At 29.2% G+C, this 14,912-nt stretch overlaps 1 protein-coding gene across 2 annotated transcripts; it reads right to left on the minus strand.

Moving 5' to 3' along the window:
* Positions 1-13,878: 13,878 nt before the first annotated feature.
* On the minus strand, positions 13,879-14,643 carry LOC105765296 (subtilisin-like protease SBT2.5). Of its 2 annotated transcripts, none has more exons than XM_012584306.2 (3): positions 14,498-14,643; positions 14,235-14,382; positions 13,879-14,113 (listed from the first exon to the last, which is right to left on the minus strand). In XM_012584306.2, exons 1-3 carry the CDS (start codon positions 14,572-14,574, stop codon positions 14,051-14,053), a joined length of 288 nt encoding a protein of 95 aa, XP_012439760.1. In that variant the 5' UTR covers positions 14,575-14,643; the 3' UTR covers positions 13,879-14,050. The 2 variants fall into 2 exon arrangements, with proteins under 2 accessions (XP_012439760.1, XP_012439762.1); XM_012584308.2 differs by having other exon boundaries at positions 13,879-14,134.
* Positions 14,644-14,912: the final 269 nt, after the last annotated feature.

The raw sequence follows: 14,912 nt of genomic DNA on the forward strand, positions 1-14,912 counted from the left end.
CTTTAACCTAACCTGTGCATGGAAAAAAAACCGTACGCTGAGTATAAACTCAGTGGTATTTCTATAATCCGAATGCTTAAAAGTAAAATAATATAACAAACAATAACTATAGTCATACAATTATTCAATTCATAAATAAGATATTTATAACACATTCAATTTTTATCATTTGCTATCCCAGATAGCTTTTCACAATATGAACACAAATCATTTGAACAACAATATTGTTCATTCATATTGAATTCATAAATACACAAATCATATGTCTCTAACCATATTTACGTAATACCTTGAAAATTACTACAGAAGAAAGTAAGGTAGTATCCTCGATATAGTAAAAATAAGGAAATAAAATGACAAAAGGGAAATTTTGAGTTATGTCAACATTGGGAAGTATATTATGATATATTATATATTAATTCAATAAAGGACTAAATTGTAAAAGTGAGAAAAGTTTTGTTGTCCAAGAGTAAATACTCAAAATTTGAGGGGTTAAAGTGTAAATATGAAAAGTTGAAGGACCAATAATGTAAATATTTTAAGGGTAGAATAATCTAGAAACTAAAGAAAGTGGATGAATTAGGACCAAATTGAAAAGGTGAAAATTTTGAGGGACTAAATGTAATTTTACCAAATTAAGTGATGACTCAATGATAGAATTTTAAAGATTATAAAGAAAATGGTCAATTAGAAGAGAGAGAAATCTAGAAGATAATGATGGTGCTGGAGATATTTTATATTAATTAAATAAATAAATATTAGTTTATTAATATTTTAATTTGATTTTTAAATGATATTTTATTATTTTATTAGTGTTTTATTTAGTATATATAAGAAAAGGAAGATGAAGAATCATCCATTCCACCATTTTTTTCCATGCATTTCACGTTAGAAGAGAAAAGAAGAAAGAAAGTTTTGCTTTCTTTACAATTTGGTCCTCCCACCCAAAATTCATCATTTTCACTTAGAAATCAAAGAAATTTCCATAGCCACCAAGAGAGAAAATTGATAAGGAGACTATGGGGAGCTAGAATATCAAGTTAGATTCAAGAAGTAGAAGCTGGAGGAGAGAGAAAATCAAGTTAAAGATTGAAATCAATAGCACAATGTAAGAATATCAAGATTTCAATATATTTTTAAGTTTGATATTATTGAAAAAGCATGGAAATGATGTTATAGTAGAGTTTTCTTAAATAAAGTCTTATGTTCTTGATATATTAGTGAAGGAAAATAAGAGAAAGTGATGGGAAATATTATAGAGAAAGGGAATAAGGGTGTTATAAATTTAGTAATTAACATTTTGCGCGAAAACAGTTTTAGACAGCAACAGCAGGTTAACTTTGAAAATCACCATAAATTGTGGAAATAGAATTAGAGTATCAATAAAATATGGAATTAAATATTATTGAGTCTAGTTTCTCATAGAAGAAACGGTGTAAGTAATGGAATTGTAAATCATGAGATATAATAAATTTTGTGAGACAAGGTCAGAATGAAATCAGATTCCCCTGTTCTGACTTGAAAAAATCCTTAATGAGTCTATTTTTAAGAGAAACAAACGGGGACATCATATGAATTCTGTACAAAGAGATAATTAATTTTTAGTGAAGAGGGATCGGAACTGTCAAACAGTGAGATAGGGGAAACTTTAAAGAATAAACTGTACTTATTGGCTAAACCAAAAATTCTAAAAATTTTATAGTAAGAATATATGTGAGTCTAGTTTTATAGAAAATTAATGGATCTTAATTCGGAGTTACGTAGCTCAAGATATAAATAATTTTGTGACTATGACTCAAGTGGACAACTTTGAATGAATAAATTAGTAAATAGTGAAATTATAGATAATGTTTCATATAAGCATGTTAAATACATTAAGGATGTGGAATGGAGAGGAGGAGGAGGAAAATATATGATTATTCAACTAGCATGAATTTTCATTAAAATGGCTAATTTGCATGTTTTAGGTTCAGGGACTAAATTGAATAAAAGTAATATTTTTAGGGTAAATTTGTAAAAATGTCAAAAAGTGACAAAATTGCATGAAGTGAATTGTTTTATTGTTTAAATTAATAAATTGAATGAAATATTAATTTAGATCAAGATTGGGTGGAAATTCGAGGAAAATATAAAATTACCAAAAATGTCCCTGAATTTTGATATTTCTGCAATTTAGCCTGGTAAGTTCATGTAACTTGAATTATATTCTTAAATGCCTGAAATGTTTGTTATTGATGTGAATATGATTTGCATGTTCATTGTAAACATTGATATATTTGATAAAAAGGGGAAGAAATCCCGGTTGAATGGAAGGAAAATTCGATGGATCTCTAAAAAGGAATTGACGGTAAAAAGGATCTAGCCCGGACGAGTGATCCTATCCTGATATAGCCCTCCCGAAGAATATGTGGAAAATTTATTTATCCCGAATGGGTAATCCGAATTAGGGTCTGAATTTAGCCTGGACTGGTAATTCAGATCCAAGCTCATTAGAGTAATTGTCGTTGTAGGGGATTTAGCCTAAACTGGTAAACCCGACAATACTCTATGAGTTTATATTACAGGGGATTTAGCCTGGACTGGTAATCCCGCTGTAAGGATGAGGTTCGCGGGAGTGTGCTCTCTGAAATGGAAATGTGTGCACATGAATATGAATTGACGGACCCGGCTTTGTACACTAAAGTGTACCCCCTGAAAATCCATCAAAATTCCAAGAAATTCAACAGGATAAATATGGAAAAATAACAAGGAAATAGAAATCATGGTATTGATGAGCTCATCAATCATGGTATATATTATTGCTACATGGAAATTATTGAAATAACTTGAATGTTGAGTTTGTGCATGTTAGGGGAATAATGCATTGAATGACATGTATAAGTTAAATTGGCCAACGTTGTCTCATTAATGTTTTAATTTTGATTGGTTTCAAATATGAATGCTACATAAAATGAAATGTCTGATAATTAACTTGTGAACTCTAGTAATGCTCCGTAACCCTGTTTCGGCGATGAATTCGGGTTAGGGGTGCTACAATTTCAAATCACCACTCAATATCAATCATAACACTATTTTATTCAATAACCCCTATTAACATGACACGGACTCGGACGGAGACACGGATCCAACCAAAACACACCAGTTTGGCACCCAATGCCTCATTGGATAATTCGAAGCAATAAGTTGACATCCAGTGTCTCATCGGCCATGCCAAAGTAAATTGGTACCCAATACCTCATCGAATTTATCCGAAGTAATAATTTGACACCCAGTGTCTCATCGACTCGAAGTCGAAGAAATCCCTGAACTCTTCCAATCCTATGGCATGCCATCTATATTCGGCACAACTCGATACAATTAATAGGGTTTAATTTCACTTTTCAAATACAACCAATATTCAATTCAATTCAAATAATCAATATATATATATACCAATTCAATCAATATAAATTTAATAAATTCATCACATACTAAATCAATCCAATTCAATTGCAAAACATAATAATTCTCACCTCAACACTTACCATATACATTAAATTGAATTATAACAATTAACAACTAAATTCAGATTATAGAAATACAAATCGGAAATTTCGAGCTATTCCTCGTCGACTTTATCTTTTTCCTTTTTAGTCAAGGGTTCAGGTACAATGTTAGCTACAAAATTAAAACAATTAAAATTCATCAATACAATACAATTTCACATTGAATATTTCAATTTTATTCAACTTTTGTCAAAATTCTAATTTAGTCCCTAAACCGAGACTAACTTTATTTCTTCAAAATTAATTCCATATTTTCATTCAATTTCCACTTTAGACTAAATTCAACTCTATAGTTTCACTCAAATCCCTAAATTTTATTTTTTACAATTTAGTCCCTAATACTCAAAACTTATAATTTATTTTACAATTCAATCCTTTTTCATTCCTAACTTAAAATTCTATCAATTTAATCCCAAATACTTAAATTATTCAACATGAATAACATTTAAAAATTCAATATTTTCTAAAATTTCAACATAGGTTAAGTAGTATTTAATACTAGGATTCTAAAAACATAAAATTACAAGAAAATAGACTAAATTGACTTACCAATTAAACTTTGAACTTTGAAACCCTAATTTTCATTTCTTTCTTTCCTTCTTCTTTTCTTTCTTTTCTCCCTGTTTCGTTTCTATTCTGTTTCTTTTATTTATTATATTTACTTATTATAATATATAATATAATATATACTTAATAATTAAGATATAATATTATAATATTATAATATATATTTTTAACTTTAAGTTTCATAAATATTTATCTTATGTGGCCTCATTTATAAGCAATGACATAATTTCTTATTTAGTCCCTTTAATTTTTCTTTAATCTATAATTTAACTTTCACCCTTTATGCAATTTAGTCTTCATACCTAATTTCTCTTAATTCATGCAAATTCACCTAAAAAACCCAATTAACCACACAACTAGATTCGTAAATATTTATTAAAAATATTTACTAGTCGATTCTGATAATGAATCTTAGAAATGCACTTTTCGACACTGTGATTATCGAGTCGTTATAGGTGTGATATTGTTTATAGTTTTTTTTTGAGTTGTTTGATATTTTTAAGTTTAAGATTAGTATATTAGTTGTTTCATATGAAACCACTTGCACAAAAATAAATATAATATAGTTATTGAATAGTCTTAATTTTTTAATATGAAAAAATATCGCAAAAGTACCATAGCAGGACTTGTACTATGCCTCGAATTACATTTTGGTTATTATACTAAAAAGAAGATCAAATCGGTCCACGTACGATAGATGAATGATTAAATTATCAAATCGGTCCACGTACGATAGATGAACGATTAAATTAGTCACTCTCTTAAAATTCTGCCGAAAAGTGCTTAATTTGGAATTTGAGGTATAATGGATAATAACAAATATAACCTCAATCTTTACACCTTTATTCAATTTTACACTTACTCTTTTATTTTATGAAAATTAACTAGTTAATAAAACCATATTAGGAATAAATCCAAATAAAAGTGTGCCATGATTTAGATGTGTCTGGACATCCAAATGTCCAAGGTCATTTTTTATGTGAAAAACCGTTTGTTCTCTTTTATCAATTTATATATTTTTAAAGTTTCTTTATAATTTTTCAAATTTATGTTTGCCTCATGGCATATTGAAAGGTTGCCAAGTGTCATCACCAGATTGACTACGAGTGCCATGTCAACACAGAGTGTATATGTTAGCGTGGAGGTTCAAAATAGGGTGACAAAATACATGTTCAAGTGCAAACTAGGAGAAAAAAATTTCCATGTGCCGACTAGATTCTTCTGGAGAAGTTTAGGAGGAACTGCATATTAACTCTTCTTTGATACATAAGTTGAGACAAATTCATTTTTCTATAAAAAAAACTCCAATATCATTTTATTAAATGATAGAACCCTTACATGATCATTACATTTTCATAGTTTTATATTTTATTAAATATTTATTTTTATATATTGTGAAACATAACTACCGAAGAAATCATATATGGAAAAAAATTACAAGTACTTTATCAAATGATACTTTCAATTATATTTTTTCACAATTTATTCTCGGATCATCATTCTTCATTGGCGACATCTATGGTGTCTCGAGCAACCACGGTTGTAGGTAATAGTTTGTGTGGGAGCACTTTTTAGATTCAGATGACACCTCAGGTGCGGTCCACCAGGCCTTTTGCAAGGATCAAGGACCCCTGGATGGATGTACATCGTACCACTACGTGCAGCAACATCGACTTGGACCACAACCATGCTGATTAGTGCAAAGCAAATTAGCAAAGTCTTCATGATGGATAACCCCATTATTGAACTTAAATTTAAAAGATATTGAAATTTCACATATATTTATAGGATTTGTATCGTACACAATTTTAGTAAAATTGCTTAAATTGGTATGATATTGTTTATAGTTTGTTTTTAACTGCCAGCCTTATTCACTGATAAGCTCAACAGGGAGAAAAGTTGCAGAACATGGCAAAAAAAAGGACCTGGGTTCTTTTGAAAGCACAAAGGATTAGCATACATTGATAGGAGTTGATGGAAAACCTTTAGGAGAATAGGTATGGAGGACTCCTCCAGAGACTCCTGAAGCGCCTCCACCAATGCCCATATTTCATCATACAAGTCAATGTGCAGGTTCAAATCCTTAGGACTCTCTTGGAAAAAGGCAATGGCGACAACAATTAGAAAATTCAAAAGAAACCCATTAATGGGTAGTGATAGAAGGTTTATAATTACTAGGCAAAAGGAGCATAAATGCCAATCAACGGCGAGAGACCAGCAAAACCAGCACTAAGACAAGAACAGCATAATTATAACTTTAAAAATATATATTATTTTTAGAATTTTACATAATTACGATTTTAAAAATAAATAATGAATTTTCAGAAAATTTTAATATTTTTTATATTTTAATATTTTTAAAAATTATTGTTAAAAATATTGTAAAAGTCTCAAATTGAATGTTTAGCTATAGTACAAGGATCAAATTAGATATTAACCATTGAATTAATGTGCCACTTCAGTTTTACATTAAGACTGTGGCGACCATTAATGAATTAAGTGATCAAAATGTAACATTTTAATAGCAAAAAAAATATCACCAAAGTTTAGTGACTATTAATTTACCTATTATTTTAAATATATATAAATTTATAAAAATAAGTATAATTAAATCATATATATTATATATTAAAAGATCTTATGTCTCAAGTGATGTGGAGGCTTAATTTATTAATACGTGCCAATTGTATTATTTATCTCAATTTTTGCTATTTTAAAATGGAATATAATTTTAAATTATAATACAATAATTAAACAATATCAATATTTTATAATTTAAATATATAAAATACTTAAATTTCACGCTCTGTTATGCACATGTTTTATAAAATTGATATAATTTTAACAATTAAAAACATCATATTAATTAAGTTTGATTTTATAAAATTATTAAATACATGAATTTTTAAAATAATATAATTTAAAATATATATTATTAATAAATTTAAAATAATTACTTTTATTATTAATAAAAATATGTAAGTAAAGATAGCAATAACAAAACTTATTATTTAAGTATAAAATTAAAACCAAATTTTAAATATAATAATTAAAATCAAATCTTATTTAACGCATAATATCATTATTAAACGATTATTTTCTTAAATTAAAGGTTATAAATAAGCATTTTATTTATTTATTTAAATGAATAATTAACTTTTTTGTCAAATTAAAATAATAATTTAAAAATGAATAAAGAAGAAAATTTTCAATATTCATTCAATAATTAGAATAATCAATAGTATGTAAAATGAACTTAAGGCGATAAAATAGAGATTTATAGCTTTTGCAGATATGTAAATTCTTTTTAAACCCATCCATGTTTGTTAAATTATTTAAAGGTGCTCAACATTCCTAAATCATAATTTAAGTCCTCATTGTTTCTAACCTTTTAAAATTAAGAATTTCCTTTATTAAAAATATAAAATTAGACCTATCATTCTTTATTTTTTTCTCAAAATCAGCTTTCAATAAAAATCAAATAAATTATTTATGTAATTATAAATTTTATTTTGTTGAAAATATTTATCAAAGAAAATAAAATTTATCATTGTTATGTTCCAAAGTCCATTTTATAAATAAATATTGGATTTGTGTTTGGACATGAATATGCAAATGGTATGTTTAATTAGTGGGGTTTGATTTTAAATGATAGTATATATGTATAAAATCGAAATGAAATGCTTAGTTTATATGGTAATGAAATATAGACCTTTGGAAGTGATTTAAGTATGAGCAATTATATGTATGCAAATTCGGATTTGGTATAAATTTAAGATAGGTAAGTACATGTGATAATTATAACTTATATACATATAGTTGGACATATGAAATTCGGTTGAATGATTAGTATATGTATATTTGTTATGCATTTGGGTGATGGATTGATTTGGTTACAAGATGAACTAATTACGAAAACATATTTATATATTTTGGTTGGTGCTAAATGAAATGTATATGTGAATCGGCATTAGTAAATATAATGTACTTATATTGTGTAAATTGGTTTTGTAAATTATAGGCTCGGCTATAGTATAAGCTTCTTCTTGTATATGCATATTAAGTCAATTTAAGAATTTGACTTTAGCTTGTTTTATATGTAACATAATTATTTTGTTTGTGTTTGGTGAATAATCTTGGTTGAGATAAGTATATGTTTAACTTATTTAACATGTTTTGATAGTAAGTGAATAATTAAGTCATGAGTATGCTAAATATAAGAATTACATGAAAATTTGAAAATGCTATGTCATTCGGCTAGATTTACATTCAAATTATACACCTATAATCGGCCTTATAGGTAGATATCAAATTGGCTATTATGTGCTTGTATTATTTTTTTTTTCCGTTTGATTGATTAGTTTAGATACTTGAATTAAATTATCTTATTTGTTAACCAAAGTTTGAAATAAGCTTTATATTTAGTAATGCCTCGTAACCCCAATCCGGCGACGGATACAGGTTAGAGGTGTTACAGTTCACATAAGGGACATTATGACTGAATGTGACTAATTTCTAATATGAATACATTATGATATGAAATGCCAGATAAATGTTCTGTAATTTTTGGTAATGCTCCGTAACCCTATTTCGGTGACGGATACAGGTTAAGGGTATTACAAAAGGATATTGAAATTTCACATATATTTATACGGTTTGTATGATTCTCAACTTTAGTAAAATAACTTAAATTAGTGTGATAATGTTTATTGTTGTCTGTTACGGATGTTTTTTTAGTTGTTTGATGTTTTTAGTTTAAGATTAGCATATTAATTGTTTTATATGACACTACTTGCACAAATATAAATATAATATAGTTATTGAATAGTTTAAATTTTAAATATGAAAATAATCGTAAAAGTATCATATACTATACTTGAATTGCATTTTAGTTATTCTACTAAAATAATTGGTCTATGTATGCTAGGTGAATGAGCAAAATAGCCATTTTATTAAAATTGTACCGTAAAATGCTTATTTTGGCGTCTTATGTATAAGAGATAATAATAAATTTAACCCTTGATCTTTACAACTTTATTCAATTTTACTCCTACTCTTTTATTCAAAGAAAATTGACTCTTAACCTTTCATTATTATTGATGTCCACAAAACTAACTAAAAAAATCGACTAAGGCAAGTGCACCTATCAATTAATAGTATAGCTACGGTGAGCACATATATCGTTCCCACGAAGACTAAAAGTAATAGTAATTACTGTCTTTCTATTATTGAACCGATAAATTTAACTAATGAACACAATAAAGAACAATTCAGGAAAATAACGATTAACAACCAAGAAGCAAACAATACCCAGAAAAGAATTTACCTAGACTTAAATCTATCACTATCAATCTAAATTATGCAATTTATTTACTTAGTATGTTAATCCGTAGAAATCTTTAAATTGTGCTAATATCTCTTTCGAGAATAAGAGCAGCTGACTCTAGGTTGATTAATTGAAATTTCTTTCTAATTAAATCTCATATTATCGCACTAACTCGAGCTATTGACTCCCCTATTAGATTTGACTCTAATCCAGTAAATCCTGTTTCTAGGATTGCATGCAACTCCACTCAATTACGTAAGATCTACTCTTAAATAGGGTTTATTCCTTCTCTGATTTAAGCACATCAAACATGGATCAATAATCTAGAAATATTAAACCAAGAATTAAGCACACATAATTGAGAACAAGATCTAAGTATTTATTGCGTAAAATAAAAATCAAACGACAGAATGCATCATAGGGTTTACCTCCCCTAGGTATTTAGAAAATTAGTTCATGCTTGAAAATAAAAACATCCAAGAAACAGTATAATTGAAAGAAATAAAGAAACTTATAATAATCTCCTAAGAAATCAAATACGAACCTTCAATCTTGATGTGAATCTGCTTCAGAATCGGCTTCAATGGTATTTTTCGAGTTGTTTTCTTGAGTATTCTATCCTATCTTCTTATTTTTGTCATATATATGTCTTAGAATGCCCGAAAAACCTAAAAATCATGTTTTTCCGTAGGTTTAGAGTGCAAATCATGAAGTCGACATGGTCTACCACATGGCCGTGTGGCAGCCCGTGTGGCTCACACAACCGTGTGGAAACGGTTAGCCCGTGTGGCTCCCGTAATTCGCTTCAGTTTTCCAATTTTCGCTCGTTTTTCACTCCCAAATGCTTTCCTAAGTATAAAAACATGAATTTAAAGGATTAGGAGCATAAAATTCACCATTAACATTGAATAATCACCCAAAAATGTATTAAGAATGGGATTAAGACATGTTACTTTTAGCACTTATCAATTATCATAAGATTATTTTGTCTTATATATCACGTTAGCAAATAATTTAAAATTTTAAAATTTTCAATAAAAATAAAAAAAATAATCGAAACTGAACTTGTATTCTATCACTTAGATTGGTACCTGCATACTAACACTGTTAATTTGTGCTAACGTGGCACTAATAACAAATCTGGTGGTGATACGTAACAACCTTTTATTATATCATGTGGAAGACATAAAATAAAATAAAAAGTAAAAAATCATTAAAAATATATCAATTAGTATATTACTTTAAATCGCATTAGTTAATTGGGCATTGGGAAGGAAACTAATAGATATGAATTAAAGTAATAAAAATATTTAAAATTTAGTTGAGAGAAAATTATTTAAAAATTGTTTAGTTGTTGAATTTGCGAGGGTGAATTTTTTCATCTCATTAACTTTTTCTTTTTAATTTTGTTTGAGAGGCGGGTAGTTGCTAAAATTGCGAATTTGGTTTTAAATCACATTTCTATCCCATTCTCAATTATTTAAGTAACACTTTAAGTGAATTTTTTAGGGATTACGGGCATCTTTATATTAGAAATTAGATTGTAATTTATTTTGTTTACTCAAAAATTTATAAATTAATTTCTGTATGTTATATGAAAGAGCAAATTGATAATTTTCATTAACAATTTCATCTATTTTTAACGTACAAGAATCAGTTTTTAACTGTAAAAATAGAAGAATTTTTAACGAAAGACCAACTTATTCCTTAATTTAATGTACATGAACTAATATGTTATTTTTAGTAGAGAGGATACAATATGATCAAATTCCTAATAATAAAATACTTTAAAATTTTACTCTTTTTTCAACTAAAATAACATTAAAATTAATAAATATAAATACACTACATGTTGTGATGGAGGTACTTCAGTAATTATGGCTTGTGATGGTGAATACATTCCAAAAAAATATATTTTACAGTAATTTATAAAAGAAATTTAATCTCTCTATCAATTAAAGCCATAAATCCTTTTTTTAATTTCTTTTTTTTAACAATTTTCTCTTATTCTTTTATACACTTTTTTTCTTTAAAGAAAGTTATAAGCCAAATGATTAATATTTCAAAACTCTGAAAGCTAATCTTCTTAATTTGGTAACATCCTTTTGTTTCATACGTTTTACAAATTTCTTAAAATCTTGACTGAGGAACAATGGCGGGATGCAGATGCTATATAGATTAATTGTTTTTTTTTATTTATTTGAAAATTTAATGATTTTTTTATTTTATTAATTAATGCCTAAAAATAAAATAAAATAACCCAAAAGTAATATAATAAATCAAAAACTGAACACAACCAAATTATCCCGGAAATTTTTTAAAAAAAAATCCAAAAATCTCAACTTAACCGAGCCAGTTCAGCCCTATAGCTTTTGTAGCTAGTTTCTGAATGAGGTTTTTCAATATACGAAGACACGAGTGAACGGAGAATGGTGAAGGAATCATGTAAAAAATCTGATGAAAAACGTGTCAATAATCAAATATATAGGAATGGAAAGGGAAACAAAAAAAAAAAAAAAAAGTTTGAGCAACAAGTTTCGGGTGTGGCATATTGTTTGATTTGTATGCACCTAGTTTTAGAGATTAAAAGGGCAAGACGATGTGAGTTGGAATCTGAAGAAGGAATGTCAACAAGGAATTATTTTAACAGTTGACCTTCAACATATACAATAAGTTCATGCATGGATAAGGATGAGATGCTTAATAGCCTCCTTTAATAATTATTCTTTTTTTTCTTGAGAGAAAAAAGATGGATTGCCTTGTCATGGCTCTTAAGGGCCAATTTCTCATGTTTTATGGGTAATTCTTGAATGGTTTCAACCTTAACTGAGCTCTAAAATCATTGAAATTTGATTGGTTAATTAGCAGTTTATACAGTACAAGTCTAACAACTTCCAAATTATCCTGTGGGTTTGCTTCAATTAGAAGTGCAAGCTCATGGTAAGCAACTAAGCATGAGCTTTTCTGATCATTGACTTTTGAAGTCATTTTGAGAGGTTCCTTGGAAGCAAGAGAGGATCTGGTTTGGTCACAAAATGTCAAGCTCCAAGATATGGAGGGTCCCATATCAGATTAAAAATGCACCAATTGTTTTTTTTATCTCCACGATTTTGCTCCTATAAAAAGGGTCTTGTTCTACCCAATCAGCAAAAGAAACAACAAATAGTTGTTGAATCTTACTATGTATTGGTAGCTCACTCTCCCCACAAGAGCTTCCAGCACATATATATATTTGTTTGTGTGTGTGTGCGCGCGCTTTAGATGCTACTAGTAAGTAACAGTCTTGTGCATGCATTTTGGCTTGGAAATCATTGCTCACTCTCCCTCAAGGGCTTCTGAATTTGCCTGTGTTTAAGGGCTTAAACTGAAGCGCTGGAGGGGAGAGTGGATAATGTTCACCATTCTTTCTGGCTACATATTTTGGCAAGTCAGTCATGTCCATATGAGGTAAGTAATCTTTTTCTTTCTTTCATGAAGTAGCAATACAAGTTCCATATTGCAGGCTTGAAGCTGGGCTTTTTGCAATATTGTATACACATGGCTTGTATTTTTGGAATGCTTACAATGGTTTCTACAACAAATTCACTTAAAAAACCTTACTTATGTGACATTAAAACAGATGCATGGAGTCATTGACATCTAAAACGTGTCCTAATTTTACGTTTTAGGAAAAAAGAAGCAAATTTCATTCTCGAAGCATATTAAAAATAAGGACAAAGGGTAAGTTCCATGGATCATATAGAGTTAGATGAACAAAATTGGTGCAAGTTAGATGCCCAGTGCTCAGTAGTGATTGATGATTGTCCGTATAGCTAGAGGCCAGTGGCATGTGAGTTTCAGAACTCATGTATAGTGGCTCAAAATGTTCCCCATCTTTCCAAAATCATACGCTCCCATTAATGAGCTTTGCTTGAGTTATTATTGTTCAAGCAGAAAATGGCAGTCTTAGTTGAAGAAAATGAAATAGGGATAATGTATCATATCAAAAACATGTTGCATGTGACTATGACCCCACAAGGTCGGGCACATTTGTTGAAAACTAGAACCATTTCAAGTATGTATGCAATGCTTCCTTCATAACCTTAACTAGATAAACTTGGCTTGTGAATGGGAGATAAGTGAATTATTTGGAATCACATGTCCCATCCTGTGTGGGGACATGAGTTTTTATGGACTTTGGCATTCTGCTTGTTGAATATCATAATGAAATTGGTCCCCCCCCCCCACCCCCGGTCTAGCTCATAGTTCCCAAACATTACTTTCAACACAGTTATCTATCCCTTCTTTTTAGTTTTTGATTGGTGACTTTTTAATTGCTTTCAAAATTCTTCATTTTTCTTGGACGGTGCATTCAAGAGTCTGAGCTTTGAAAAGCTATCAAAACTTCACAAATCATATGCAAGAAGATCAATTTATCCACTTCTTATAAACTTAATCAGATGCATTAAACGACTAAATTGCTTCGATTTAGAGCTGCAATATGCAATATTTCAAGTCCTGAATGATTATTAAGAGAGAGAGAAACAGACTGAAAACCCACATCTACAAGAAGCTCTTGAAAGTTGAAACCTATTTTCTCTTCCGTTCTGCAAACATTCAAGCTTTAGCAGCACTAAGCAAGCTCTTGATTCTTCTCCACAACTCTTACCCCATTGGCAGATCTCAGCACATTGGCCTGACCATTTCATTAAACAGCCTTTAAAGGGAAGAAGAAAAAAATAATGGAAAAGAGAGTTAACTTGAAAGAGAATCAGCCACGCTAAACAAAACTGCAGGAATGGGCATTATAAGAACACCTGAGCCTCAGTGATTTCGACTGCAAAACCATCAACAATGACCAAAGATAAGGTCTTCCTGTAGGTACCAGGTTGAAGGGTGCTTGCCAACAGCTCATCGTGCTTCCTACTCAGATACAAATCAAGCTCATACGCCCCTTTCTTAGTTCTACGACACACCTCCCAAAAGAAAAGGGGAAATGAATGAGAACAAGCCATATATGTGATAACACTAACATGAGAACCAACATAAGGAGTTAGGATATTGGGATTAAAGAACTGACCGATCAGCGTGAAGACGGTGGTATTCAGGATCATAATTCATGAAAACAAAGTATGACTCAGTTTTTGTGCTTCCCATTTCCCACTCTTAAAAGTATTCCTTTTTTGCCTTTTTCGTTCTTCAAGTTTGAGTTGGTCAGTTTGCATTTTCAGCTGCAAATGGGGTAGATATTTATACATGTCAATAGTGATTAATGCATATAAACACTTGCATGCCTCTCAACCTTGTATTTCCATTGTTATGCTCTAATTAAGATTAGTATATACATGAATGAGTTGTCCAATATTTATTTATCACGTTATTGATTATATTTCCTTTAATTCTGAGTTTTACAAATTTATGTGTCATACTAAATCCATAATTTTTTAATTTGATGATTATAAATCATAATACTAAAACAGCAGTTAATTTTTTAA

The sequence above is a fragment of the Gossypium raimondii genome, chromosome 12 (genome assembly GCF_025698545.1).
Source record: "Gossypium raimondii isolate GPD5lz chromosome 12, ASM2569854v1, whole genome shotgun sequence".
Taxonomy (NCBI): Eukaryota; Viridiplantae; Streptophyta; class Magnoliopsida; order Malvales; family Malvaceae; genus Gossypium; species Gossypium raimondii.

Excerpts from the sequence above, each read along its gene's own strand:
- LOC105765296 (XM_012584306.2), bottom strand. The coding sequence starts at position 14,574 with ATGGGAAGCACAAAAACTGAGTCATACTTTGTTTTCATGAATTATGAT. Across the intron at positions 14,383-14,497 it reads CACCGTCTTCACGCTGATCG|AACTAAGAAAGGGGCGTATG; the intron begins GTCAGTTCTTTA and ends GGTGTGTCGTAG. Across the intron at positions 14,114-14,234 it reads TCGAAATCACTGAGGCTCAG|GCCAATGTGCTGAGATCTGC; the intron begins GTGTTCTTATAA and ends TGAAATGGTCAG.